Source organism: Dasypus novemcinctus, chromosome 4, assembly GCF_030445035.2.
Source record: "Dasypus novemcinctus isolate mDasNov1 chromosome 4, mDasNov1.1.hap2, whole genome shotgun sequence".
Lineage (NCBI taxonomy): Eukaryota > Metazoa > Chordata > Mammalia > Cingulata > Dasypodidae > Dasypus > Dasypus novemcinctus.
The window spans coordinates 157,597,029-157,624,889 of NC_080676.1; the positions used below are offsets into that span (position 1 = coordinate 157,597,029).

At 49.2% G+C, this 27,861-nt stretch overlaps 1 protein-coding gene across 1 annotated transcript; it reads left to right on the forward strand.

Annotated features, from left to right (window-relative positions):
- Window positions 1–27,861, forward strand: RIPPLY3 (ripply transcriptional repressor 3). The gene is made up of 6 exons (XM_058296490.1): window positions 1–304; window positions 17,601–17,763; window positions 18,664–18,730; window positions 22,703–22,888; window positions 23,421–23,488; window positions 26,704–27,861. Exons 1-6 carry the CDS (start codon window positions 1–3, stop codon window positions 27,026–27,028), a joined length of 1,113 nt encoding a protein of 370 aa, XP_058152473.1. The 3' UTR covers window positions 27,029–27,861.

Sequence of the window (27,861 nt, forward strand, 5' to 3'; positions counted from 1 at the left end):
ATGACCGCGAGCCGTGCTAGCGGGGTCCAGCCGGGAGGCGCGCGAGCGGCGGCGGCGCTGCCCCGGGTCCGCGAGGATCCCTTAGCTGCCCTACCGGAAGCCCCGCCCTTTCGCGCTGGTTCCAACGGGTTTTCCGGCGGCCGTGGAGGTCCCCAGCCCCGGCCCTCCCAGGGCGCGCCGCGCGACCCGCGCCCTGGCCGGCGTTCTTCGGTCGCCTCGGCCTGGCCTGCGCTTTCGCCGGCGGTCTGCGAGTGCCCGGCGCGCTGCGCCCCCTGCTGGCCGAGGAGCGCCCGCAGCCCTCCCGGTGAATGCCGGGCCGCACTCCGCCGTCCCGGAAGGCAATTAGGTTTCAGAAAAGCCATTTGTCGGTCTCGTCTCCCACTCTATTGTGGTATTTGTGGTCGATGCGCTGGCAGGCCGGTCGCGGTACACAGGTCTCCAGGTACAAAGAGAGTGCGAGAAAGATCCCCATCTGCCAGAATTGCAAAGGAAGTGATGCTGAACTGGACCCTCACTTCCTCCACCAGGGAGGAAGTGGGGTGAAGGGGGGTTCATAATGAAGAGAGAAGGACTGGCTGAGAAGACTTCTTTGGAGAGAGCCTGTATCTTACTGTAAAGTCTCATCTCCTGGCTCCTGGCTCCCCCAAGAGAAGCCCAGTGAGCAGGAGGCTCAAACCCCTTGAAGAGCTTGATAGGCTGTGTCCTTGCATTTGAACCCTGTAGACCTATGAATGACATCACCCAGGAAATCCAGAGGAAAACAAATGGGTTGACCAGCTGCTGTGGTGCCATAAGGCTGCAGGCATGCAGCCTTATCTCCTTGAGGGTCCTCTGAGTCAGATGTGAGCCATAGGGGAAGAGAGGGGTTGGGGAGGGCTGGCATTAGATCATCTAGGGCTGCCTAGAGGGGCTGAGGGAAGGATGCTCCATTTCCAGGGGCTGACAAAAAAGTTGCAAGTTAACTCCCCAAATCAAGTGGCATTGGCCTGAATTAGGAAATGTGCAGCAGAAAAGTCGCGAGGGTGGAAATCTCCAAAGGAACCACGGAAATACAAAAAGAAAAGAACATCAATAGCATTTACAAGTCCCCGGGAGCACAAAGCCTCCTAGCTAAGTCAGACCTGTCCCACCCCGGACCTCCCCTACTGCTCCTTCCGCTGGTGAGAAGCAAATCCACAGGGCACCAAGGAATTCAGCAGAGAAACCAGAAACCCCCAACCACCTGTGGGCAGGCAGCCACCAACCCCAGCTTTAGCCAGCCCTGTAGGGGAGCTAGAAGAATTAATTACTACCTAGGACTGGGACTACAAGTTTTTGAACTGAGACTGAGTTTGTGACTTAAAATGACCTAAGATTGTTTCCTACCTAAAATTAGCAGAAAAGTGTTGGGTCTACTAGGATTTTCATGCAGGGCAGGGAAAGACAATTTCCACTGGATAAGTTTTTAAAGATGGCAGAAGATACAGTTGTGTTCATTATCTCCCATGACCAATACATACAACATGCCAGTTGCTCAAACTGTCCTTTGGAATAAATCTATCCAGGGGACGGGAGTGTGATCAGATCTGGGCAGAGACCGATGCCGGTGGGTGGTACCAAAGAAAAGGTACCACATACAGGTCTAGTGGTTAAAAAGTCAGGCAGCCCTTCTAGGAACTTTCTCTGCAAATATGATCACTTCTGTACAAATTGGTGTCTATGTATAAAATTATTTATTGAGATGTTGTTTGTAACAACAAAAAGTTGGGAACTTTTTTTTTTTTTTTTTTTTTGATACTCCATGAGCTGGAACATTGCTCAGCTGTTTTAAAGGGGAGAATGGGGCAATAAGGAAAATCTCTGTATACTGAATATTTGGAACATATAAGCCACCTTTTGTATAGAAAGCTGGGAGGCTGATAAAACAATATAATTGTATTTGCTTATATTTGCATCAAACACCCTGAAGTATACACAGGGAGTTTTTAAGAGAGGGCAAGGAGATGTTGGGAAACGAGTGGATGAGGTAGGGTAGAAAGGAGGCATTTTACTGTTTTGAGTTTTGAACCACATGAATGAATGATCTAATAAAATAAAAATGAATATGGTGACTCTCAGCAAGGGGTAATTTGGATACATTGAATAATAACTGATAACAGAAGACCTAGAATGCTGAGCTAAGGGGTTAGAAATCGGTCAGGGAGCCTTCAGATGTTTTAAACCAGTGTGGAATCAGGAAAAAAATTACTCTCAAGGCAGTGTGTAACGTAAATCAGGGGAGAAGAGACCCAAATGGTGAAGGCTGTGGTGCTAAAATGACGAGAGCTGGGACCAGCAGTTGTTGTGGAGCTGCAGAGGTTTACAGAAATTATCTAAGAGAAAAGATCAGGTAAACTTGCCATCAAATGCTGCTACTGTAACTGTTTTTGTTTTTTTGTTTTCTAAGATTTATTTATTTATTTCTGCCCCCTTCCCCCCACCCCACCCCTGTTGTCTGTTCTCTGTGTCTATTTGCTGCGTCTTCTTTGTTCGCTTCTGTTGTTGTCAGCGGCACGGGAATCTGTGTTTCTTTTTGTTGCATCATCTTGTTGTGTCAGCTCTCCGTGTGTGTGGCGCCATTCCTGGGCAGGCTGCAATTTCTTTTGCGCTGGGCGGCTCTCCTTACAGGGCGCACTCCTTGTGCGTGGGGATCCCCTACGCAGGGGACACCCCTGCGTGGCACAGCACTCCTTGCACGCATCAGCACTGCGCATGGGCCAGCCCCACACCGGTCAAGGAGGGCTGGGGTTTGAACCGCGGACCTCCCATGTGGTAGACGGATGCCCTAACCCCTGGGCCAAGTTCGCTGCCCTGTAACTGTATTTGATATATGAAATAGGCTTAACACTGCCTATATTTTAAACTTTTTATTAAATCTAGATTTGGAGTTTACATCAACACTCTAATGTATATTTCAGTTGCCCAAAGAATAGGCTAGCCCATTTGATTTTCTCCCCTACTTCCTTAAATGTAGGTTTACCTTTTTAGATTTTTTTTTAAGGTTACAATATTCTCTGTTCTTTCCATGGAAATCTTTGGCTTTGTAAATGGTAAATATTCTAATTTACATTTAAAAATCTGACTCATTTTTCATATTGTTTTCTTGAATTGAAGATACTTATTGTTCCTGGAGCATTATAATTATTAAATTCATATATTCTTCATTGATAACATTACATTAATTCATCAAATGTTTACTGAGCATCTGTTATGGGACATGATAGAGCAAAGACTTCTGGTTGTCTCTCAGTATGTATTCTCATCTTTGTCCATCTTAACAGAATTTTCAGCTGGAGGCATGGTGGCCCAGTATAGCAACTGTACTTCCCAGCATCCCTTGCAGTGAGTTGTTATTGCTGGATTTTTTTTTTCCCTAGGTTCTTGGCTAAGATACAAGAAATGAATTTCGAGAGCATGCTAGTTTAGTTACGCCCATAATTTATTAAGCACTGGTGAGAAGAGAAATGGAAGAAAGTAACAGATCATAGATCCTACGTAGAGAAGGGGCTGAAGAGGGATAAAAGGACCAATTTACAGACTATAATTTCCCATTATATATTATAAATGGTGGGAAGTGGACGTGGCTCAACTGATAGAGCATCTGCCTACCATATGGAGGGTCCAGGGTTCGATCCCCAGGGTCTCTTGACCCGTGTGGTGAGCTGGCCCACGCGCAGTAGTGCTGTACACAAGGAGTGCTGTTCCATGCAGGGGTGTCCCCACGAGGATGCCCCATGTGCAAAGAGTGTGCCCCACAAGGAGAGCCACCCTGTGTGAAAAAAGCGCAGCCCACCCAGGAGTGACGCCACACACACGGAGAGTGACACAGCAAGACGACGCAAGAAAAAAGAGATGCAGTTTCCCAATGCCACTGGATAATACAAGGGGACGCAGAAGAACACACAGCAAATGGACACAGAAAGCAGACAATGGAGGGGGGGCAAAATAAAAAATAATTCTTCAAAAAAAAAGATTATAAATGCCCAGGTCTACTTGCGTGTTCATCATGGCGGCGGGGGGGAGGGGTGGGCAGCAGGGGAGGCAAGAGCAGGGTGCAGGAGGCAGGAGCAGGGCAAGAACAGACACAGGGACAGGGCTGTTCCCTGTCCCACTTGCGTTTTTAAACCATTAATTATTCCACCACTTTGCTAATGATGTAGGAGGAGTCTCAGCTGTTTACTATTTTGATTGATTACCCCAAACCCCTGGGAGGGTCCAATGATAAGGTCCCTGGAGAATATCCAGGGCTTTTCCCAGCTTCTGGAGGAAATCTCGTTCTGAATGGGATATCTCATGAGGGTCTTCCAGCAGCCATCTTGGGGGTACCAGAGAATGTGTATTCAATGGCGGCATTTTTTTCTGCCAGGTTCCAGATCCATCTATTGATTCCCTATCAATCCTGCTTCACAACCAGCAAGAACTGGCAGAAGTACCCGTTCTAGTGCACTAGGCTGCCAAAAGTAATGAACCAAAAATGGGTTGACTTCTACGATAAGAATTTATTAACTTACAAGCTTACAGTTCTGAGCCCATGAAAATGTCCAAATCAAGGTATCATCAAGATGATACTGGGCGGTGGACTTGGCCCAGTGGTTAGGGCGTCCATCTACCACATGGGAGGTCCGCAGTTCAAACCCTGGGCCTCCTTGACCTGTGTGCAGCTGGCCCATGCGCAGTGCTGATGCGCGCAAGGAGTGCCTTGCCACACAGGGGTGTTCCCCGCATAGGGGAGCCCCACACGCAAGGAGTGTACCCCATAAGGAGAGCCGCCCAGCGCAAAAGAAAGTGAAGCCTGCCCAGGAATGGTGACACACACACGGAGAGCTGACACAACAAGATGACACAACAAGAACAAAAAGAAACACAGATTCCTGTGCTGCTGACAACAACAGAAGCAGACAAAGAAGACACAGCAAATAGACACAGAACAGACAACCAGGGTGGGGGGGGGGGAGATAGATAGATAGATAGATAGATAGATAGATAGATAGATAGATAGATAGATAGATAGATCTTTAAAAAAAAAAAAAAAAGATGCCTTCTTCCTGAAGACCAGCTGTCAGCGATCCTGTACTCCTCTATCGCATGGCAAGCCACATGGTGGCAGCTGTTGGTCTCTCCAGTTCTCGTCAGGATTTCATTACTTCCAACTTCTTGCTTCCATGGCTTTCTCTCTCTGTGTTTCCTTCTCCTATAAAGGACTCCAGTAAAAGGATTAAGACCCACCCACAAAGAGGTGGGTCACATCTTAAGATTCTACTCATTGAAAACACAGATCCTACTTACAGTGGGTCCATACCCATAGGAATAGATTAATTTTAAGAACACACTTTTCTGGGGTACATACAGTTTCAAACCATAACAGCATCTTTCTCTAAGTTCCAAAAACAGTTAAAGGACTGCAATGTTAGGGCAGGTGCTTAATGGAGAGAAAGGTTACCTAAAAGTGGTATCACGGCACCCTGGCTGGCCCCTCCCTCTCTCCTCGCCAGTCCAGCATAGAGTTGGCCCACCCTCCCAGTGCAGACCCTTCATCCTGGTTTCACAGGAAGCAGCGTAATTCTTGTGTACATCCCGGGAGCTTGGATGTCTGGCTCAATCTGCCTACTGATGGCCTGGGGGACGTGCTATCCCAGAACTTGCCCTGCGTGTAGAAGGCAACTCACTGAGCTCTCCTACAGATCAGGTTGTGCTGCCTGGGACAAGGGACGGCTGGTTGTAGGAGATACAGTGCAGTGCCTGGGAGCAAGAGGAACTTGAAGGGACACTCACCACCAGCCACATTCGCCCCTATGCTTTGGCCTAGATCTATTTGCTATACTCATTGTATGGATAGGCACTAAAGGAGAACACAGGCACACACATCAATCTGCAAACACTGTTTTGTGGGTTTTTTTCCTGTTGTTTTGTTGTTGTGTTTTCTGGTTAGCACCAAGTATTCAAAGAGAAGTCTATCATAACACTATCTGGATACAAGCTCAAGGTACAAATGCTTCAGACTCTAAATTCCAGCAATAACACATTAAGATACCAAAATGTCCAGGTTTCAACAAAAGGTACAAAACACACAAGAAATAGGAAGTGATGACCCAGGCAAAAGAGAACACTAAAGCATTAAAAACCATCAAAGAGGAAGATCAGACCTGGGACATTCCAAATAGAGATACTAAAAAAGGTCCTAAATATGCTCAAAGAGCTAACAGGAAAATGATACCTGAACACAAAGAGAATACCAATAGAGAGGTGGGAATTATGAAAAGGAACCAAACAGAGATGAAGACCACAGTAACAGAAATTTAAAATTCTCTAGAGGGGTTAAACAGCAGATTGGAGCTGGCAGGAGAAAGAATCAGTAACCTTGAAGAAAAGATGATTGAAATCATCCAGTCTGAGGAGCAGAAAGAAGATAAAATGAAGAAAAATGAACAGACCCTGAGGAACCTGTGGGACACCACCAAATGTATCAATTTACCTTTAGCATTGTGGGAGTTCCAGAGAAAGATGAGAGAAAGGGGCAGAGAGACTATTCAGAGAAATAATGGCAGAATATTTCCCATATTTAGCAAAAGACATGAATGTATACATCCAAGATACTCAACAAATTCCAAGCAGGATAAACCTAAATAGACCTATGCTGCAGCATATTATAATCAAGCCATCCAGTACCAAAGAATTCTGAGGAAAGAATTCTGAAATCCACAAGAGAGAAGCAATGTGACACATACAAGGGAGGCTTGATGAAATTAGGTGCTGATTTCTCAACAGAAACTATGGAGGCAAAAAGACAGTGGGAAGACATACTTAAAGTGCTGAAAGCAAAACCTTGCCAACCAAGAATATCATATCCAGCAAAACTGTCTTTCAAAAGTGAGGGAAGGGGGAGCAGATTTGGGTTAACTGATAGAGCATTCACCTACCATATGGGTTCAAACCCAGGGTCTCCTGACCCATGTAGTGAGCTGGCCCACATTTAGTGCTGATGTGCACACGGAATGCCATCCATGCAGGGGTGTCCCCCATATAGGGGAGCCCCACATGCAAGGAGTGCACCCCCACGAGGGGAGCTGCTCCATGCAAAAAAAAAAAATGCAGCCTGTCCAGGAGTGGCGCCACACACACACAGAGCTGACTCAGCAAGATGACGCAACAAAAAGAAACACAGATTCCCGGTGCCGATGAAAAGAATGCAAGAGGACACAGAAGAACACACAGTGAATGGACACAGAGAGCAGACAACAGAGGAGAAGGGGAAAGAAATAATTTTTTTTTTTTTAAGTGAGGGAGGGATTGCCATTCCCACATAAACAAAAGCTGAGGGACTTTGTCACCACTAGACCAGTCCTACAAGAAGTGCAAAAGGAAGTACACAGTTGAAAGGAAAGGACGCTAGACAATTGATTGAAACCATGTGAACAAATAGAGGACTGTAAAGATAATGGCATGGGGAAATTTATAAATACCAAAACTATTGTATTTTTGGCTTGTAACTCCACTTTTTGCTTCCCACAGAATATAAAAAGCAAATGCACAAAATTGAATGATTCATCAGTGGTTTGGGACTCGTACAAACATGTAATTTGTGACAAGAACTACATAAAGGAGAGGGGCAAGGATTTGAGGAACATAATGTGTGTATACTATTGAAGTTATAGTTAACCTCAAAGCAAATGAGATTGTTATAGATTTAGGATGTTAAATTTAAGCCCATGGTAACTACAAAGACAATATCAGAGAACGTATTAACTCATAGAGACAGAAAGTAGAGTACAGTTTACCAGGTGGGGTAGGGGCAATGGGGAGTTAAAGCGGAATGAGTGTAAGGTATCTGTCTGAGGTGAAGGGTAAATTCTAGTAATGGATGGTGCTGAGGGCACTACAGCATTGTGAATGTGACCAATCTTATTGAACAGTGTGCTTGGGAGGGTTTGGGATGGGAGATTTATCTGTACATATAAATATATATATTATATATTTATTTCCACAATTTCAAAAACAGAAAGAAAAACAAAAGCAATAATGACAATTAAATGCAATACATGATACAGGATGGGATCCAAGAATGGAGGAGAAAAGGCTCAAAAGGACATTATTGGGACATAAGAAAAAAAATTGAATATGGAATGTAAGTTTTATATCAATATTAAATTTCTTCCCAACTTGATAACTGAACTTAAGATGATTACATAAGTGAATATCCTTGTTCACAGGAAATGTACATGGAAGTATTATGTATTGAATGAGTACGATGTGTGCAACCTACTCTCAAAAGTTCAGAAAATAGATAATGATATGAGAGAGAGAGGAGAGAGAATGATACAACAAAGGTGGCAAAAAGTTAAAATTGGTGAATCTGAGTATCTGGGGGGTTTTGGGGGTGACAGTTGGAAATTATTTTGTGACTTCTAAAGGAGAAATACTGTGTTTGTAAACTATTCCTCTGGGTGTGCTACCCTTTGATTGCATTTAATTCATCTGAGGAACCTTTGATTACCAGTTAAGATTGCTGTAGGGTTTTTTATTGGGCTACCTCATTGAGACAGGGACTCAGGTTGAGTTTCTGCCCCCTTGCTGGGTCTCATATAAATGGACACTTAGGCAGACACAAGAAAGGAAACAGTTCTGCCATTGTTGATCTTGCCATCTGACAGAAGGGAAGGGCTCAAACAGCTGAGGCCCCTGGGAGAGATGACACATTTGCCAATAGCTTACAGCTGAACTTGGGAAGAGAGTGGTCAGTTAAGACTGATATAGGAGGCCCGGAAAGAAACAAGCCCTATGCCAGCTTGCAGCTGAAATTGGGAAGAAAGTAGAGCAGCTGAGCCTGAAAGAGGAAACATGGATGGGAAGCAGCGACCAGGAAGAGATCATGCCATCTTACTTCAATACATGGTGGCTGACTTGGGTGAGAAAGCACCTCTTATGGTGCCTTGACTTGGACTTTCACGGTCTTAGAACTGTAAGCTTTTATCCCAAATAAATCTCCATTATAAAAGCAAATAGATTTCTGGTACTTTGCTTAGGTACCCCTTTGGCAAACTAATACATGGGGTTATTTCTTTGTATGGAGTTTGTATTATTTTTGCACCTGACTAAAAGTTTGAAATTATTTCAAAATAAAGTTTTAAAAAAATGAGGAAAAGATTAAAATAGCTAGATAAACAAAATCTAAGGGAGTTCATCATCACTAGAGTAGCCCTGCAAGAAATCTTAAAGGGAGTTCTTTAGAGTGAAAGGAAAGGACACTAGAAAATACACTGAAGCTACATGAAGAATTAAAGATTTCCAGTAAAGGTAACAGGATGAGTGACTATAAGTGCCAGAACAATTGCATTTTTTATTTATAGTCCCACTTTTTACATCTTACAAGATCTAAAAGGCAAATGCATAAAAAGTAATGATTTGTAAAAAGCATTTATTGAAAGCTGGCAGTGTTCTAGAAGCATCCAGCCAAGTGGTGAAGTAAGACCACAGGCTAGAAACAAGGCAAGGTCATTTACCAGGAATGTGATGGGAGGCAGGTGTGTAATGGTTCTGCACAAATGGTCCCTGACGAGACCGGGACTAGGTGAGATGCCAAAGGCCCCTTTTTATGGGGTGCTGGCTGCATAGGCGAGGCGAGCTCAGGAGAGCCGTATAAATCTCAGGCACTGAGTGTACAGACCTATTCCTGGGGGGCCAAGCCAGGTCCAGCTGGCATGTAGCTGGTGTCACAGTGGAATCCTGGGGGCTGGGACCAGCTGGGCTGGACAGGTCCCTGGAGCCCCTAGATGGAGATTGAGCCAGAGGTGAATGCATGACAGTGTCCTTTGGAAAGAGCTAAAGGAGCAAAGCAGAGGTGCCAGGTGAGTCAGATCGGGGGAGCAGGGTCAAGTCCAGAGCAGGTGCAGGACTGAAACAGGCCATGGGGACGTCAGAAAGTACAGCGGCCAGAGAAGTTTCACCCATGCCAACAAAGAAATAAACTTTCTAGTAAAATTAGCTTACAGCATTGAGTTTTATTACAACTCAAGGTCATGTTCACATTTTCTTCCAGGATGGTCCAATCTTCATGTGCACCTATAGGCACACCAAGCCAGACCTTGGGGAGATAATCTCCCTGATCACGTTCTAAAGCTTTTGCCTGTCTGGGACAAGAATGGACCCATGCCACCTGTTCTAGCCTGAACCCCGGCCAGCCTCACCCAGGCGACCAGCAGAGACCACTCAGGAGAAGGACGCAAAGAGTTAAAGGCTCTGCACAGCCTTTGCAATGCCTCCTCCCTCTCCATCCTAGGGAATGGGCAGTGAGCTGGGCGAGTTTACTCATTTTTATTTCAGATGCTAGAAAAAAATTCCTATACCTTTCCAGGAGCCTCTGAGGCCTAGGACACCAAGGCCTTTTCACCTGATTTTCTCCATTCCTCCCCCAGCTCCATTAAAGGGGGTTTTCATTTTCAGTAACATAAAATCCTTGAAAGACCGAGGAGACAGGGAGGGTCTGGATTTTAACATCAGAATAGAAGCAGAATTTCAGCTTGATCTAGAGCGGAAGGGTTTTCGTTTGGTAATGGCCAGAATGATTTGCCATCATCCATTAACCATCCAAACACAGTTCATCTCTTGCCTGGATAGCCCCCTAGAGAGCCAGTGAGACATAAAATGACATCAATTTTAATAGGCCGCTTCTGGGTAGCATATCACTAAGCCCCAGACTCGGGGGCAAGCCTGCCTGGGATCTCATGCCAACCCTTACTTTCTGGGTGACCTTGAACAAGTGCCTTGGTTTCTTCATCAACAAAATATGAATATTACTCCTGTCTCCCTCATACGATTGTCATGACTGAGCAAATTAATAATCTGTCTGGCCATGAACCTACAGAATAGGTTCTGCCAAAGGTTTGTGGGCACTTAAGACCAAGAAACAAAGCTGACCACTCCTTGTAGCAAAATGGTAGCACTTTATTAGGGAACTTACAAACCGGGAGCTGGTCCTGGGCGGCTGCAGGACACTCAAGGTAGTGCCCTGTGCCAGCCAGGGGGTTACAGGGTTGTCTCTGGGCACAAAGAAGGAAGGCACAGAGCCAAGTCGGGATTTGCACGCTTCTTTGAAGTTACTGAAATGTCAAGAGTGGTTCTAGAACAAATAGCTTTCTTGCTCAGGAACATGTGCTTTAAGATGCACCTACAGGGTGAGTTAGGTTTCCCCCCCTTACCTAGGAATTTATGACTTCTCTGGTTATGGCCTCATGTATACATAATACACATAAGCCCCAGTGCCCAGTAAATGTTAGCCAGTATTAGCAGTGCAGCAGGCTGGTAGTTTCCTTAGCTTCTGCTAGCTTGTCTATAAAACGAGGAGACGAGCCAGGGAGGACATCACAGGTGCCCAAGTCCTGCGACCTGGGATCCTGGTTTCTCAGACATTGCTTGCCCTTTTTTTCCATGCAGCTCTGTAGACAACCAGGCGGTATGTCACTAGCAGGACTTCCTTCCGCCATCCTTTAGACATGACTAGAAGAGTGGGGACTGGTTGTAACGATAAGCTCAGGGACCATTTAGATGTAACTGAGTAGGATGTTAGTGTCCTGTGGCCAGGAACAAATGACCACAAATTGGGGGGAGGGGAGGTGTTTAAAATAACAGAAATGTAATTCTCTTACAGTTCCCGAGGCCGGAAGTCCAAAATCAAAATGTTGACAGGGTCGGGTCCTTCGGGGGGCGCTGAAGGAGAACCTGTTCCATGCCGCTCTCCTGGCACCCGGGGGTGGCTGGCAGCCCTTGGCATCCCTTGGCTTGTGGACACCCCACTCCCATCTCCACCTCGATCCTCACGTGGCTTTCCTCCCTGTGAGCCTCAGTGTCTCAGACCCCCCTTTCCTTTCTCCTAAGGAAAGCAGTCACCAGATTTAGGGCCCACCCTTAATCCAGGGAGCTGTCCTCTCAAGATCCTTAATGTAATTACAGCTGCAAACACCGTTTTTCCAAATACAGTCCTGCTCTCAGATCCTGGGGGTGAGGGGGGGACATTCCTTTTGGGGCCACCTGTCACCCCACACCTGGTAGCCTACTATCCTGCATACTTCTGAGAGCACTTGAAGTCGGATCCTGCTACTTAACCACATGTCACACGAAGATAAAGATATTCTGCTCTTTATGTTATGCTCTCTCCTTGTGGGTATTAGATCAAACTCGGTAATTCAGCTGGACAGCTCCAAAGCATTTCTTCATTTTCTTTTGGAAGTGAACCGTGGCCATGGCTACACACTCCCCAAAACCTATGATCTGTCAGATGCTCTTTCAGGCTCCGGGACAGAGCAGTACACAACAGACAAAATTCCTTCCCACATGTGGCTGACATCCTAGTGGGAAAGCAGACAAAAAAGAACTAAGTTTTTTCAAAAAACAAACATAAGAGGGTAGTGCAATATGGGCCAAAGTAGACTTATTTATTATTCTAGTCTTGGAGGAACTTGTAACATTGATATAAAAGCAGGGGTCCCCAAAGGTTCTGAGGGAAGAGGGAGGGAAGAATAGTTGTAACATGGGGGCATTTGGGGGACACTGGAGTTGTTCTGCGTGACATCGCAATGACACGTACAGGCCATTATACATTTTGTCAAAAACTATAAACTATGCGGTACAAAGTGTAAACCATAATGTAAACTATAGACCATAGTTAGCAGCGATGCTTGAATATGTGTTCATCAATCGTCACAAAGGTACCACACTGATGAAAGACGTTAATGTGGGAAAGTGTGCGAGGGGGAGGGAGTGGGGTATGTGGGAATCCCCTATATTTTCTATGTAACGTTATGGAATCTAAAGCTTCTTTAAAATTAAAATTAAAAAGAAAGAGGAAGGAAGGGAGGAAGGAGAGAGAGAACGAGGAGCTGCTTAAACAGGTGTTCAGGGAAGGTCCATCCAAGGGGACCTCTATTCGTCAGCCAAAAGGGGCGCTGATGCAAAGTATCAGAAATCTGTTGGCTTCTATAAAGGGTATTTATTTGGGGTAGACGCTTACAGTCACAAGGCCCCAAAGAGTCCAACTCAAGGTGCCATAAGAGGTACTTTCTCACCCAATGTCTGTTGTCATATGCTGAAGCAAGATGCCGAGCAATGTCTGCAACGTTTCTGTCTTCCTCTTTCCTCTTAAGACTCCCGTGAGCCCGACTTCTTCCGAGCTCAGCTGTAGGCTGGCATCGGGCTCCTCTCTCTTCCTGGGCTTGTTTCTTTCAAGCTCAGCTGCCCTGTTCTCTTCTCAAGGTTAGCAGTAAACTATCAGGCAAGTGGCTCGCCTCTCTTCCCGGGGCCTCTGCCGTGTCTGTGGAGCTCTCGCTTTTCCTCTGTGTTCTTCCATGTGTGTCTACTTCCATGTTCTTACTGAGTGTCTGTTAATATACCCACCAAGGGGGCAGGTACTGAATCCTGCACACCCTAATGATGTGGTCAAATCAAAGCCCTAATTGATTTAATAAAGTAAAAGTAAAGCCCCTGAATCTAATACAATCAAAGGGGTATCACACCCAGAGAACAGACCCGTTCACAAACATAATCATTATCTCTTTTTGGAATTCATAAATAATATCAAACTGCCACAGGACCTTTGAATGAAGACCTGAAGGAGATGAGGAGGGAGCCATGAGGTATTTGGAGGGCAGGTGCTTCAGGCAGAGGTCTGGCGAAGTGCGATTTCCTGGGTATTCCTGGTTCAGAAACAGTCCAGAGGCTGGGGGGCTTTAGGGAGAGTGATGGAGGGAGGGAGGGGGCAGATGCGGGAGCATCTCGTAGCCACGGCTGTGGTCCCGGCTTGGACTAAACATCTTCCAGGTGTTAGTCATTGGGTTTGGCTAGAGTGTCTCCGGTGGCAGAGAGGCCTGGCCACACAAAATTGCAGTATTCCTTTTCACACCTTGAATACAAAGTTCATGTTTAAAGCGTGTCTGCTTGCCCCACCTCCCCAAAACACACTCAGGTCTTGCAAGAAGAATCTAGAAACAAATGTACCTTATTCCCTTGAGACAAATGCACTTTTTTTTTTGTCTTGAAAAAAATATTTTTAGAGGGAAGCCATTGTGGCTCAACTGATAGAGCATCCGCCTACCATATGGAGGATCCAAGAGTTCGATCCCCAGGGCCTCCTGACCCGTGTGGAGCTGGCCCACATTCAGTGCTGATGCGCACAAGGAGTGCCCTGCCACACAGGGGTGTCCCCTGCGTAGGGGAGCCCTATGCACAAGGAGTATGCCCTGCAAGGAGAGCCACCCCACATGAAAAAAGCACAGCCCACCCCAGGAGTGGCACCACACACACACAGAGCTGATGCAGCAAGGTGATGCAACAAAAAGAAACAATAGTTTCCCAGTGAAGAACACACAGCAAAGGGACAGAGAGAGCAGACAACAGGGGGGAAGGGGAGAGAAAGAAAAAAATATTTTTAGAAAACAACATCAACAGCAGTAACCACATCTTGTAGCCTCTAAATCTGCTCTTCAGAGTTGCAGAACATTTTGTGAAGAGGGTAACAGGAAATACGGTCTGCCTAACCAGAAGGAAAGGAAATGATCATTTCCCCGCTTGTCTTCAACACTGTTTATGTAAAAATATTCTGCCCTCTCGGATGTTTGACTTTTGGTATGCTCCTCCTAGGCAGGAGGAGATTCATGTCTCTACTCCTTGTTTCTAAGCAACCACGGAAAGTCAGCATGTGAAAGGAAAAGAATTTTTAATTAAAGAGAGCAGAGCAAAGAAACAGAACCTCAATTTTATTTATTTCCCACGTCACCTCTCAGGCAGGATTTCACACACTAGAAGATCTACGGTTTTTCCCAGGTTATAAATCATGGCTTAATTAGGTTTCAGAAGATTTCTGAACTTTCCCAGATTACTTCCTCCTTCATCAAGGTCTTCCAGGGACCCAAATAAAGTTAAGATGTAATAACAGACTTCGTAATTCAAAAGTCCTTGAATTTCTCAATACCTCAACAGTATTTTTGTTTATTTTAATTCCTCCACCTTCAGAAAGAGGAACTTTTTAAAAAACCTTTGTTCTATAGGACCAATGAATTTTTCATTATCCACATTTCCTTCAGAAACATGCCATCGTTATGGATTTTAATTATGGTTTGTGGAGTTATACTCCACCTTCTCAAGGGCAGAATATCTACATCAATTCTTTGCACAGATTTGTCTACCCACTTATTTATTCAATCAGTTATTGATATCCAGACAGATGCATGATGTTTATTTTATACTTTGGGTTACAATGCAATTCTATTTTGTATTTATTTTGTTGCTCAAATGGTGCCACGCCTTAGCCACGGTGGACTTATATTGTGTTTGTCAGAAGGAAAAACAAAGCAAAATTGAGTGCTTACTCTTTGCAGTGCTGTATTTAGCTAATATATGCTTAATGTTGGAAATTCAGAAAAAAATTTTAAAGACTCTGAGAATCTATCATAATCCCAATGCGTTTGTTTTGTCATTTGTAGCCTTTGTAAGCAGTTCAGGTCCTACTTAGGGCAACTCTGCTCATTTAATATTATATAATTTTTCCATGTGATTCAAGAGGTTTGGTAATATATAATGATGATGGTAACACAAGATTGTGAATATGATTATCATCACTGAATTACTATATCTGAATGTGGTTAAAAGGGGAAATTTTAGGTGGTAAGTTGCTAGAAGAAAAAAATTTAATCATACGTCTGTACAACACAGTGAACCCTAATGTAAACTATGGACTATAGTTAATAACATAATTATAATAATATTCCCTCGATCGTAACAAAGTTATCACACTAACGCAAAATGTTAAAAATGGGGGCAGGTATATGGGAACTCCGTATTTTCTGCATGACCTTTCTCTAAACATACAGCTTTTTTAAAAAAAGGAAAAACTCTGTAAACACTTTTATCAGTTGCATGGTATCCCATCATCATTTAATTAATCATTGCTATATTTTAGACATATTTTTTCAATTCCCAATAAAGCTCATGTCTAACCATTAAAAATATGTTATAAATAACACTATAATGATCATCTTTCTGTAAATAAATACATCTTCATTCCCATTTCAAAATATATCTTTAGGATAGACAGAAGTAGAATTACTCAGTCAATAGGTTGACATTTTTAAGGCACGTGATACATGCTTCAAGCTTTCTCTGAGAGCTTTGTTCAGTACATCCCACCAGCTACCTGGAAACACCTACTTCAAGGCACGCACACCTGGTCACCTAGTCTCCCAGTTTAAAATCTCTACTTTGGTAGATTAAATGTGTATCTTTATGGTTGCAATGTTGACTGTTAAATTTATTCCCCTTCCCCCCTTTATACTCAGTGTTATTTTTAATCGATTCCATAACATTTTATGGTCAGATGATTTGTTCATTTCTCCTTTTTGCTGTTTGCCATTCATTTAATTGTTGTCGAAACCTGGTGCCTGAAAAAAAAAATCTGAAAACATTTTGACCCCTACAGTTCCTCGATTTTTTTCGCTCCATGAGTAAAAGTTGTATAAAGGAAGCGCCACTTCCCACACGCAAAGACGAAACGCGAAACGCCGTGCGTTTTCGCGGGGGGGCGGGCCGGCCCTCGGGATAACACCGCACTGCTGCGGGGGCCGCGCGCTCCCGCGCCCCTCGCCCCGGCCCGGGGGCTCCGCGGGCGCTTTCTCAACCCAGCCCGGGACCGCCAGAGGCGACACCCCGCCCTCGCCGTAGAACCCGCGTCCTCCCCCAGGCCGGGGTGGGTGGGAAGGGGGTTCTCCAGGCCTTCTCACTGCCTCCTCCCCTCTGCGTCCTTCCACCGCCTGGAAGCGTCGCCGCGCCCCCACCCCACCGTGCTGGCCGCGGGTTCGAGCGCCGGCGTCGGGGCATCTCCTGTCCCCCGCGGGCCAGCTGCGCCACGCCCGGGTCGGCCCCCGCAGAACCCCGCGGCTATGTTAGAGTGAGGGACGCGCAGTGCTCCTAGAAAGCTCTTCCTGGGACCTAGACGCGCGCGCAGGGCCCGGAACGCCGAGGAGCGCGGGGAGAGGCCAGGCGCCCTGTCCTCCCGCACCCAGCGGGGAAGCGCGGCGGCGAGCTCTGGGCGCCGGCGACCCGCGAGGGGGCCCGGGCCACGGACACCGGCCCGCCGGCCCAGAGCCGCCCCGCCCCCGGCGCCCTCCTTTCCGGGCGGCCAGTGTCACTTCCCGCCGTCCTCTCCTCGAGCTTCTCCGCCCCCGCCCCGGCGCCTTCGTCCTGGGTTTCCCTTGCCCCCTCCGCACACCCCCCATTCCTCCCAGCGCCCCCTTTCCGTATCCCCGCGCGGAGCCCTGACGCCCCTCCCCAGGTTTCCCTCGTCTCCTCCCTGCGCCCCCCGCACCCCTCGGCGGCGCGCCCTCCTCGAGCTCTTCTCGTCGCTTCCCGATGCCCCGGGTTCCCCAGTCCCGCCCTGAGCTTCTCTCCCCCCCCCCCCCCCCCCCCGCCATTCCTTCCCTCCTCCCTCCCCCGGCGCCCTCTCCCCGAGCTCTCCCGTCCCTTCTCCGGTCCCTTCCCCGCCCCCTCCCGGGCTGGCCGCGTCCCCTCCCCGCCCCCGCCGCGTTTTTAAACCTGGCGCGGAGCGCGCGGGGAGGTGAGCGCCCTCGCCCGAGCGGAGAAAGGCGTGGCCGCCGGCGGGGCGCGGGCTCCGCGGGCACCATGGGACCCGAGGCGGCGCGGGGGGCGCGTCTGTCACTGCCCGGGGGACGGTCCCCGGAGGCCGCCTCCGCCGTACGGGCCGGAGAGGTGAGGGTGGCCCCGCGGCCGGGGTGCACGAGTGGAGAGGCGCGCGGCGCGTGGGTGCGGGGAGCGCAGCAAGCGGGGTGCGGCGGGAGCCGCCGAGCGCCCCGAGCCCGGGCAGAGCCGCCCCGCGGCCTTGGCTGGAGACGGGGAGAGGCGCCGAGGCTCTCGGTTCCAGCGCGCAGTGGCCAAGTGCGGGACGCAGGAGGCACCTGGCAAGGAAATGGGCCGACGCTTCCACTAAAAGACGCGCTGCAGTTCACCCGGCTGCGGACGTGTTTAAGTCTCAGCGTCTCTAAGCGAAGCTTGCGCCAGGACCCCCTCAAGTTCACTGTCACCAGAAAGGCCTTTGCCCTGGGCTCGGGGCTGCGCGTTCGCCGTCCTCGGGCACCAGCCCTTTTTAAGGTAGTAAAGTTGAAGGAAGTCGAATTTGGGGGGGGGGGGGGCATGGAACGACGTTTCGGTTAGACCTTCTGGAAGCACAGGGCAGGGCGGACGAGGCAGCCAGGGAGAGAAGCGGAGCCCCCCCTTGTTTGCGCTGCAGGACTTTGTAGAATGAAGCTCCTTCAATAAGCGAGGTGGCCGGTTTGGAACTGAGGGGGTCACAGCAGTGCCGTCCCCGGTGCCAGCTACCGCGGAGACCCCTGAGTCGAAGAATCCACCCAGGCCAAGACAGCAGTCCCTCTAGGGTGCCCCCTGAGAACGGTGTCGGATTGGGGACTTAGGCGCAAAGCCGGAGGCACGGAGAAAACCCCAAGTGACACTAGTTTATCCACAGGCCGAGAACCTGGAAGGCACGTTCACGCAGGTATTAGAAGCGAGGAGGATGATAACCTCTTGTGCTTGCATCTTAAAAGACAGCCGAAAATGCACGGGGTTCACTCTCGGGGGGCCTTGCCGTTCCAGCCCCACGCCGTGGCGACCCTGGCTCCTCACCGCGGCAGACGCTGAACGCTCCGCGACGCGAAGCTCGGTAAGCTCCAGCGTGGGCGCGCAGGGCCCCGGCGCCGGCAAGAGGGACCTGCTTTAGGAGAAAGGCCCCCCGCGCCCCCGCTCCTGGTCATCGAGCCCAGAAGCGCCCCGGGAGTGGGAGGAGCGTGGGTGAGTGCGGTGCCCCGCGGTCCTGCGCCCCCGACGGCCCTTCCTGGAAGAGCCAAGTCACTCCGGCCCAAGCGGGTTCCGTGGGCCTGGCCGGGATCTCTTCCAGCAGGTGGAGAGGGGCGGGGACCCCCGAGAACGGCTAAGGGCACCCTTAGCCCTGGGCCGGGGCCGCCGAGCGCGTAGAGGCAGGGCGGGGGCTGCGGAGCCGGGCGGAAGGCCGTCGGGCCCTCCCCAGGCGCTCCCGGGAGCGTGTGCACGCTCTCCCGGGCCAGCTCGTGCGGTCTGAGCAAATGCACTCGAGCCAGGAGCGCTGGCGGTGGAGATCGGTCACCGCTGCTATTCTCTTGTTATCCGGCCCTGGTAACCAAGTTGCTTTATACTTACCGAAATAATAGGTTGCTTTCGTAGAGTTTGCCTTTCCCTTGTTAGAATTAAAAATATCCGTTGATGACTTTTAAACCTCTTCTTAGCTAATCTGGGACAGACAGTGTATTTAAATTTACATAACACATGTGACATATGGTTTAGGATGCAGTTATTTGTCATAGTGTAAGAAAACTGGTGTGGGAAAGCATACCTTTACTGTAGCTTGATATTTAGGAACTTTATCGAATCGATCTGAATACTGTTAGTTTAAATTTAGCTACTATTATATACTTTCAAGAATAAAGCAAAATCTAAATCAAATTAACAAGGGATGTGATTTTTTTAAGCTTAAATTATTTTAATTTGCAACATCCAAATAATGAAAAACGATTCCTTCTTTTGCATTCGAGCCTAGGTTCTTAAATATAAGACTTAAAAGGAGCTTGGGTGGGGGGGGGAATAGAAAATTACAATTAATTTTCTTTTCAATAAAATATATGGAAGCCTAGCAGTTGTTTGTAAGAATAAAAATACCTCGGCACATTTTCTAATGTAAGGTTTTCCCCCACTATTTTGATGAGAAGGTCAATTGTGAGAAAAATGAAGATTCCTTGCAGAAAACCGTTAACTGCTGGCACTTTCTGGCTCATCATCAGCATGGCACAATGGATGACGCAGTCGTGTCCACGCGTGGGTTTAGGGGCGGTGGGGAGGTCGGAGATTCTTTGGCCGCGCGCTCAGTCTTACGCGCGTGGGGTGGGAACGTTTCTGGCCCAACAGCGCCCTCTCCCGACAGAGCGGCAGAATTCCTCGGCTCCGCAGAAGTGCTTTTTTTCTGGAGAAACACCCAGGCAGGGAGAGGCGGAGGGCAAAAGCTGCCTCGGGCCAGCCCACCAGCGGATCAAAATTAGAGCAAGGTCTGGATCTGCAGGAAGGCTCCGAGGTCCAGAGCCCTGAGCAGCACGGTCACCCCCACCTCCCGCCTGACCTGTATTTCCTCCTTGCCTTGCCCTTCTGGCCCCTTCTGGTTGCCAGGGAGGCAATTTCCTGGCAGGCACGTCAGGGACTACTGGTCCCCCGAGCCTGTCCTGCCTTCTTCCCTGCACCTCTGGGGGAGCCCCTCTTACTAGCATATCTTAAACACAGTCTCCCCTTAATTATCAAAATGTGAATATTTATTTCATTTCCGTCACCACAAAGAGACTTTAAATGAGACCTTTGGGGAAATAATCCAGATATCTGTGTAAAGTTTTTAAAGCTGTGTGTGCTTATGGGGTCTAGAGTTTTAAAGTTTGCAAACACTGTGTGCATTTCACGGGGTCCAGTGAGAATTAGACTCTTTTAGGAAGCTCTTCTTTCTCTAGCCTAGCTCTGCGTTTAGGTGCCCACCAGTGTTGGCACTGTCTTGTTAGACCCTTTCCCATCACCAGGGGTAAAATCGCCTCCCCCAGTACCAGATTGCTTGCGGGTGAGAGAGAATGAACCTGAGCAACTCACATGGAAGCGATTTCCTGCAGCCCCCCCAAAGAGAAACGGCATTCTGGATGAAAGATGTCCTTCCAGAGAGCCTGCTTTTACTGACCGTAGCTCACCAGTGTGTGCTGAAAACACGGCTGATAAATAGATCTTCAGAGGCCTGCTGCTGGACAGCTTGCTCTGAGGTTATCACTACACCCCAGCCCAACGGTCCCCTGCAGGGTGGAATGACACGTGCCCCCGCTCCCCACCCCCCTGTCCTTTCTGTCATGGGCCTTCCTGTCTGGTTCCCACTGCCCGTCATGCATCCATCCCCCCTTGCAGCTCACTCGGAAGGGTCATCGCAGGATGGCCGCGTTAGCCTGTGCCCCGCTCCCAGCAGTAACTAAAACTTCCGGAGACCAGAGATCAGATGACTCCTTCGGGCTTCTTGGCACTTCAGATAATCTGGTTACACTTCTGGCCAAATCCGTGCAGGTCCAGCACGCTGCAGAGTTTGGGCACAAGAGGCTCACCCTTGGACAGGTGGAGGGTGACTGTGCCATCACCTGCCGCGTCTCACCCGGGTTAGTGCGTGGCAGGGGCAGCCTGGGTGTCTGTGTCCCCAAGTGCCCTGGCGCTTGGGCTGGCTTCTCTGTCTCCACTCCTGAGAGCACTGGCCGCGGCGCCTTTGGCTACTGCTGAAAGGAACTTGAACTCAGTCTTTGCTTTCCCTTTCCATTGCTCTTCCATGAGGTCAGCCCTTGATCGCCTGTGGCCGGACTCCTGCCCACGCCCTTACTCACCAACCTAGACTGCCTAGTACTCCCAGTTGCCGATGTTGTCTGTATATTTTTGTAAAGATTTATTTATCTCTCCCTACCCCCTCATTGTTTGCACTTGCTGTGTCTGTTTGTATGCTTTGTTTCCTTAGGAGGCACTGGGAACTCAACCCAGGACCTCCAATATGGAAAGGAGGTGCCTAATCACTTAAGCCACCTCTGTTCCCTGCTTTGTCGTGTCTCTTGTTAGGTTTTTCCTCTTGTGTCTCTTGTTGTGTCATCTTGTCCCGTCAGCTCGCCACACCTGCCTGTCGCACCAGCTTGCCATCCTGCTCGTCCTCTTTGGGAGGCACCGGGAACCTCTGCTCCCTGCTTTGTTGTGTCTCTCATTATGTTTTTCTTCTTGTGTATCTTGTTGTGTCAGCTTGCCGTGTCTGCCCGTCACGCCCAGCTCGCTGTCTTCTTTAGGAGGCGCGGGAAACTGAACCACAGACCTCCCATATGGTAGGCAGGAGCCCAATAGCTTGAGCCACATCCGCTTCCCCAACGTTGTCTTTAAAATAAATGCAGAGCTGACTGCGGAACTCCTCAGCTCAAAAAGCCAGCAGGGCTCCGGTGCCCGGCCTGAGAATCCGACCTAAACTGCACAGCGGGCCTTCCAGGTTTCCGCGGGAGCCCTTTACCCTCACCAGCCCTGCTCCACCCCCTCGCACCCCCGTTCACGCCGCTGAGCTCCTCGCCCGCCTGGCCCATGCTCTGCCGTGCAAAGCCCTCTGAACCGACGCGCCGCTCTGCCAGGAGCGTCCTGAGAACAGCACGCCCCGGTACCGCGGGGGCCCTGATGGGTCCCCCTGATGGCTTCCTGGGCCTCCTCCCCGAGTCCCTCGTCTGCCACGTCTCCTGTGGCTGCAAACTGGGGTGCTTAGAACAACAGAACTGCGTTGCCGGAGCCCCTCCTCTGGCGCTGGCATTTGCCGGTCGTCGGGGCGTCCTCGGCCTGCGCCCCCGCGGCGTCTGCATGTCTTCTTCCCTCCAGGGGTCCCCAGTCCTGGGGGATTAAGGGGTCCCCCTACTTCAGCTCAATTTTAACTAATTCCATCTGAAATGACCCTCTTGCCAAGCAAGGGCACATCCAAGGGCCTGGGGCTTAGGAGTTAAAGATGCCTTTTGGGGGACATGAGTCACCCCCCAGCAGTGTCTTTCAGCCTCATGCCCTGTGGTGTGGTTATCCACACACGCAGGTGTCTCTCCCCCAGGAGGCTGGGAACTGCCTGGAACCTCAGGCCCGCGTCGTCCTCCTCCTTCCCTTGCTGAATGCCTCACAGTGCCTGGGACATTGGGCGGACGACAGGACCAGGAAGCGGGGCTGCTCAAAGACAATTAAGGTTTTCACCCAGGCCCTGAAGTTGGTACTGGTACTGAAAATGGTGGGCTACTTAGAGTTCATTTTTATTTATTATTATTATTATTTTTTATTTATTTCTCTCCCCTTCTACCCCCGAGTCGTTTGCTTTCTGTGTCCATTCGCTGTGTGTTCTTCTGTGTCCGCTGGTATACTTGTCAGTGGCACCCAGAATCTGGGTCTCGTTTTGCTGCGTCATCTTGCTGTGTCAGCTCTCCGTGTGTGCGGCGCCACTCCTGGACAGGCTGCACTTTTTTAGCACTGGGCAGCTCTCCTTATGGGGCACAGTCTTTGTGCATAGGGCTACCCTACACGGGGACACCCCTGCGTGGCACGGCACTCCTTGTGCGCATCAACACTGTGCATGGGCCAGCTCCACACGGCCAGCTCCACACGGGTCAAGGAGGCCCGGGGTTTGAACCGCAGACCTCCCATGTGGTAGGCAGACGCCCTAACCATTGGGCCAAGCCTGCTTTCCTTAGAGTTCATTTTAACTGCTCTTCAAGACGTCACCTTTGAGACCCTCTTGGACTGTTTGTGTGTGTCTGTCTTTACAGCTGGAGCCTGGGGGCGACCACCGGATGCTCAGATCAAAGGGGGCCTTTGGGTTCCAGCACCCTGTGAGGTAATGTATGGCTTCCCGGACATTTCCTTCTGCTGCAGGCATGTTAGTATCTTCAGCTGTATCCGTTTTCAACTAAGTGGAAAATAATCCAGTACATTCTCAGATATTACTTCACGTTCCTGTGCCAAGGAGCTTCAAGGAAATATTGCTGGAGTTCGGGGATCCGTTCGTAATAGTTTCCTTTGGCTGGCCTAACTGATGACCACAAACGAGGGCACAGTAGACGGAAATGTACTGTCCCAGGGTGCTGGAGGCAGGAAGTCGGGGGTGCAGGGGCGGCAGGGCCAGGCGCCGCCCTCCGGCTCTCGGGGGCCCCCTCCTCTCTGCAGCTTCTGGCAGCTGCCAGCATTCTTTGGCTCATGGCCCCGGTGTCTTCCCAGGGCTGTTCTTTCCCATCCCGCGTGTCTTCATCCTAATGTGATATCCTCTGCTGTGTCTCTGTGTGTTCTCTTCTTAAAAGGACAGTGGCCCTGTCGGAGCAGGCCCGCCTTATCCAGTGGGGCCTCTTCGTACCTTGATTCCATCCACAGAGATCCCACTTCCGGAGAGATTCACGTCACAGGTACCCTCACAGGTACCCTGCGCTAGGAGTTCAACCCGGACACCATTCGTTCATTCCTTCATTCATTCAGTGTTTCCTTTGCAAGTTGGAATTAGCCTCTTTGTTTTATACTTTTTGGTTACCTTATTAGATAGTCATGCCTTTGGCTAAGTTTAATTGCACATGAATTGCTCGTGTATATACACTTATTAACTTAGATATTGTCGTTCGTTTTCTCCTTATCTCCCAGAATACAAACCAACCTATTGTCTGGTGCATAGTAGATGTTAGAAAAATAAGTGTTGAGGAAGTAAGTGATTGGTGGGTGCTCCCCCAGCGGGGACCCATTCCATGTGTGAGAGCGTTTGCCTCGAGCTTCTCTGGCAACCTCTTGTCTCTCCCATTACTGTGTTTTGACCCTAGTGCAGCTCAGACGTTTCCTCTATTTCAGGCAAGTGGCTCTTGGGCAGGGACTTGATCTCCTCTCTCTCATTTCAACACAAAAATTAACCTCTCCCTCTTAAGGGGAGTCTGATCCTGGAGGACTGGAAAGCTTTACTAAAACCCAAAGAAGTTTCCCTCGAGAGCACCTCCGACTAGTCAAGAGTGAGTTTTGGAAGAGGGGAGGCTTTCCCTCACACGGCTGCCTGGGCTGTATCCCCTGGGGTTCTGACTGACTTGCTCTGGGGAGAGGGCCCAGGCACCTGCATTTTCAAAGGCACCCCAGGTGACCCTGGCCTGCAGCCAGGGTTGAGAGCGGCCACCTGCTTCTGCTCGGTGCCTATTCACCAGGGCTGCCTCTCCACCGGCTTGCCTTGGCCCCGTCTCTCGCTCGGTGGCTCCCCAATTTTTGATGAGTTGAACATGTGGGGAGTGGGGAGGTGGGAGGTGTGGGCTGCATTCACGCAACTGTGCAAATATGTCTTTTATTATTCAGATTGCAAGCTGAATAAGTAATTTTACTTCATCTTTTTATGATGGCACATTTCTAGCCTACAAAGAGTAGAGAGAATGGTATGAGGAGCCGCCATTCCCTAGCCTCAGTAGAACTATCAGGATTCTTCTCTGTTTCACTAGAGTATTTTAAAGCAAATCTCAGACATCGTACAATTTCTTCTGTAAATACTTCAGCATAAACACCTCACTTTTAACATGGGCGACAATTAAACTACGCTTGAATTTCTGTCTCCGACATACATTTTCACCAACTAGTGCGTCTCGCTGCCCCACGCTACTGACACTTTGCACTGGATAATTCTTTGTTGTGGGGAGGGCTGTCCTGGGCATTATGGGATGTTTAGCAGCATGCATCCCTGGGCTCTGTCCACCGCATGCCAGGAGCTTCCCCAAATCACGACCCCCAAACACCGCCAAATGGACCCGGGGACGCGAGGTTGCTCCTGCCTGAGAACCCCTAGTCTTTTGGAAACCTTAGGGTGTTAAACATATTCATGCACTTTATTTTTAAGCAGAATGTTTTTTTCCTCCAGCCTCAGAAGGGTGATACTGAAATCAATTACACAAACAAGTGGTGATCAATTGATAAACCCTCGCACTTCCTCAGATGACCGCAGGGGAAACCGCAAACGAATGAGTGCAGGAAGAGTAATAAGGATAAGACGTTGCCGGGAGGGTGGGGCAAGATTTTAAAAGTGTTCCATGAAACCTGGAGTTTAGGACAGCAAAATTTGACACATTGGAGCTTTTATTTGTTTATTTTTTAAGATTTATTTATGTATTTATTTATTTCTCTCCCCTTTTCCCCCCTCCCCCCACCCCGGTTGTCTGTTCTCTGTGTCTATTTGCTGCGTCTTCTTTATCTGCTTCTGTTGTTGTCAGCAGCATGGGAATCTGTGTCTCTTTTCGTTGCGTCATCTTGCTGTGTCAGCTCTCCGTGTGTGTGGTGCCATTCCTGGGCAGGCTGCACTTTCTTTCGCGCTGGGCGGCTCTCCTTACGGGGCGCTCTACTTGCAGGTGGGGCTCCCCTACGCGGGGGACACCCCTGCGTGGCAGGGCACTCCTTGTGCACATCAGCACTGCGCATGGGCCAGCTCCACACGGGTCAAGGAGGCCCGGGGTTTGAACCACGGACCTCCCATGTGGTAGGCGGACGCCCTGACCACTTGGCCCAGTCTGCTTCCCATTATTTGTTCATTTTTTAAAGCATAACTTGACGAATAGCCAGGGTTGCCACTCTCCCTTCTGGCAAAGTCAGGGGCCCATCCCTACAGCCTCTCTATGACGACAACTGGAGAAAACAGCTGCTTGTCTAGGCTGCAGTTTGGGAGGAAAGTCAAGTCCAGGGCCTGATCAGCGAGAGCATTTTCCTTCCTGGAGCGTGTGGGGGGTGGGTAGGGGGAACGGAGACAGGTGGTGAGACATTTCCAGAGGCACCGAGGGGGACCTCTTCATCCCGAAGCCCCGTGTTTTCAGTTCCTTTGCCTTGGTTGCGGGACAGCCTTGTTGGGGTGGGCTGGGTTGATTTGCCGAATCAGACTGCGGGTCCTTTTCCAGCCAGGGCAGGGCTGCGGGCAGGTCTGGCAGCCTAGGTGCGTGCCACGGAGACAAACCAGGGAGGAAGGCTCGGACTCAGCCGCTTCTGGGGGGAAGGATCCTCTAGGAGTTCAGGACTGTCTTCAGGTCGATTAATGGTGCGATGTTTCTGAATTATTAGACTTTATCTACCCATTTCCAAACGCCAAGAATATCTGCAGAGTTCCGGGGAAAAAGTGCTGGCCAGCTTCCCAGTGCAAGCCACGATTCACTTCTACAACGACGCGTCTGACTCCGAGGACGGAGAGCAAGAGGACGGAGCCCAGGCGCCCCGCCTCCAGAGCCAGGAGGCACAAGGTCCCCCCGAACACGGCGCAGGGGCACAGGGCAGAGGCCAGCCGGGGAACGGAGGCGCAAGATCGGGGGGAAGCAGCGGCCACTTTGGTGGGGTTCGGCCCCACCACCGCCAACCCCCTGGGGCAGGCGAGTGTTCCTCGGCCCAGTGAACCGCCCAGCCCACCTCCACGGCCCCGCTCTGAGACCCGTCCCCACGGGTCCCTTTGGGGACAGGGCTCTTGGTGTCCTCCTTTGGGGTTGCCGAGGGGTGGGAGCTGCTTTGCCTCTGGCCAGCCGTCTGGCCTGGCCGGAACCCAGCTTTTACTTTTCTCTCTTCCGGGGATTGTTCTCCAGTGCACTCGTGCATACCTTTGAGAAAGGATTATGGGACGAAGAGAAGGTGGATCAACACGGTTGTCATCAGGTGCACCAACTTTTAAAGAACGCTCAGTATATCGTAAGTCGGATGGTCAAATTTCAAACTCTTCCTGGGGAGAGCAATAACCCAACCCGATCTCTCACTTGACCTGAGACTCGTTACTCAACTAGCCCTGCTTTTGTAAAACTTATGATTTTTGCCCAAAGGTTGATGTGGCTGCTTCTGGAAAAATGTATATATTTATGCACAAACTCCCCCAAACTCCCAAAATGTGGAATAACTTCCATGAGAGTAACAGAAATAAAAATATGTCAATTTCTAGGGGACAGTTCTGGATAAAAATTTATAAGATGACTGTGTAAGGGCTGTGTGTATGGAAAGATGAAACTTTCGCTCCGCTCAGCTGGTGACTGCTTTGGGCTTGTTACTTGAATTAGAATAACACTGTTTTCCATTAAAGTGTCTGATGTAAAATTATTTTTTTAATACTTCGATGACCAAATAAATGTATTTCTCAGGGTTTTTTTTACTTATCTTTTTTTTTACTTCTCTATGTGATTGCCTTCTTGTATATAATCTAATCTGTAAGTTTTTACTTGAAATAAATATTATGAAAGAAAAACA

Excerpts from the sequence above, each read along its gene's own strand:
- RIPPLY3 (XM_058296490.1), top strand. The coding sequence starts at position 1 with ATGACCGCGAGCCGTGCTAGCGGGGTCCAGCCGGGAGGCGCGCGAGCG. Across the intron at positions 305-17,600 it reads GAGCGCCCGCAGCCCTCCCG|CGCGCGGGGAGGTGAGCGCC; the intron begins GTGAATGCCGGG and ends CCTGGCGCGGAG. Across the intron at positions 22,889-23,420 it reads TGGTACTGGTACTGAAAATG|CTGGAGCCTGGGGGCGACCA; the intron begins GTGGGCTACTTA and ends CTGTCTTTACAG.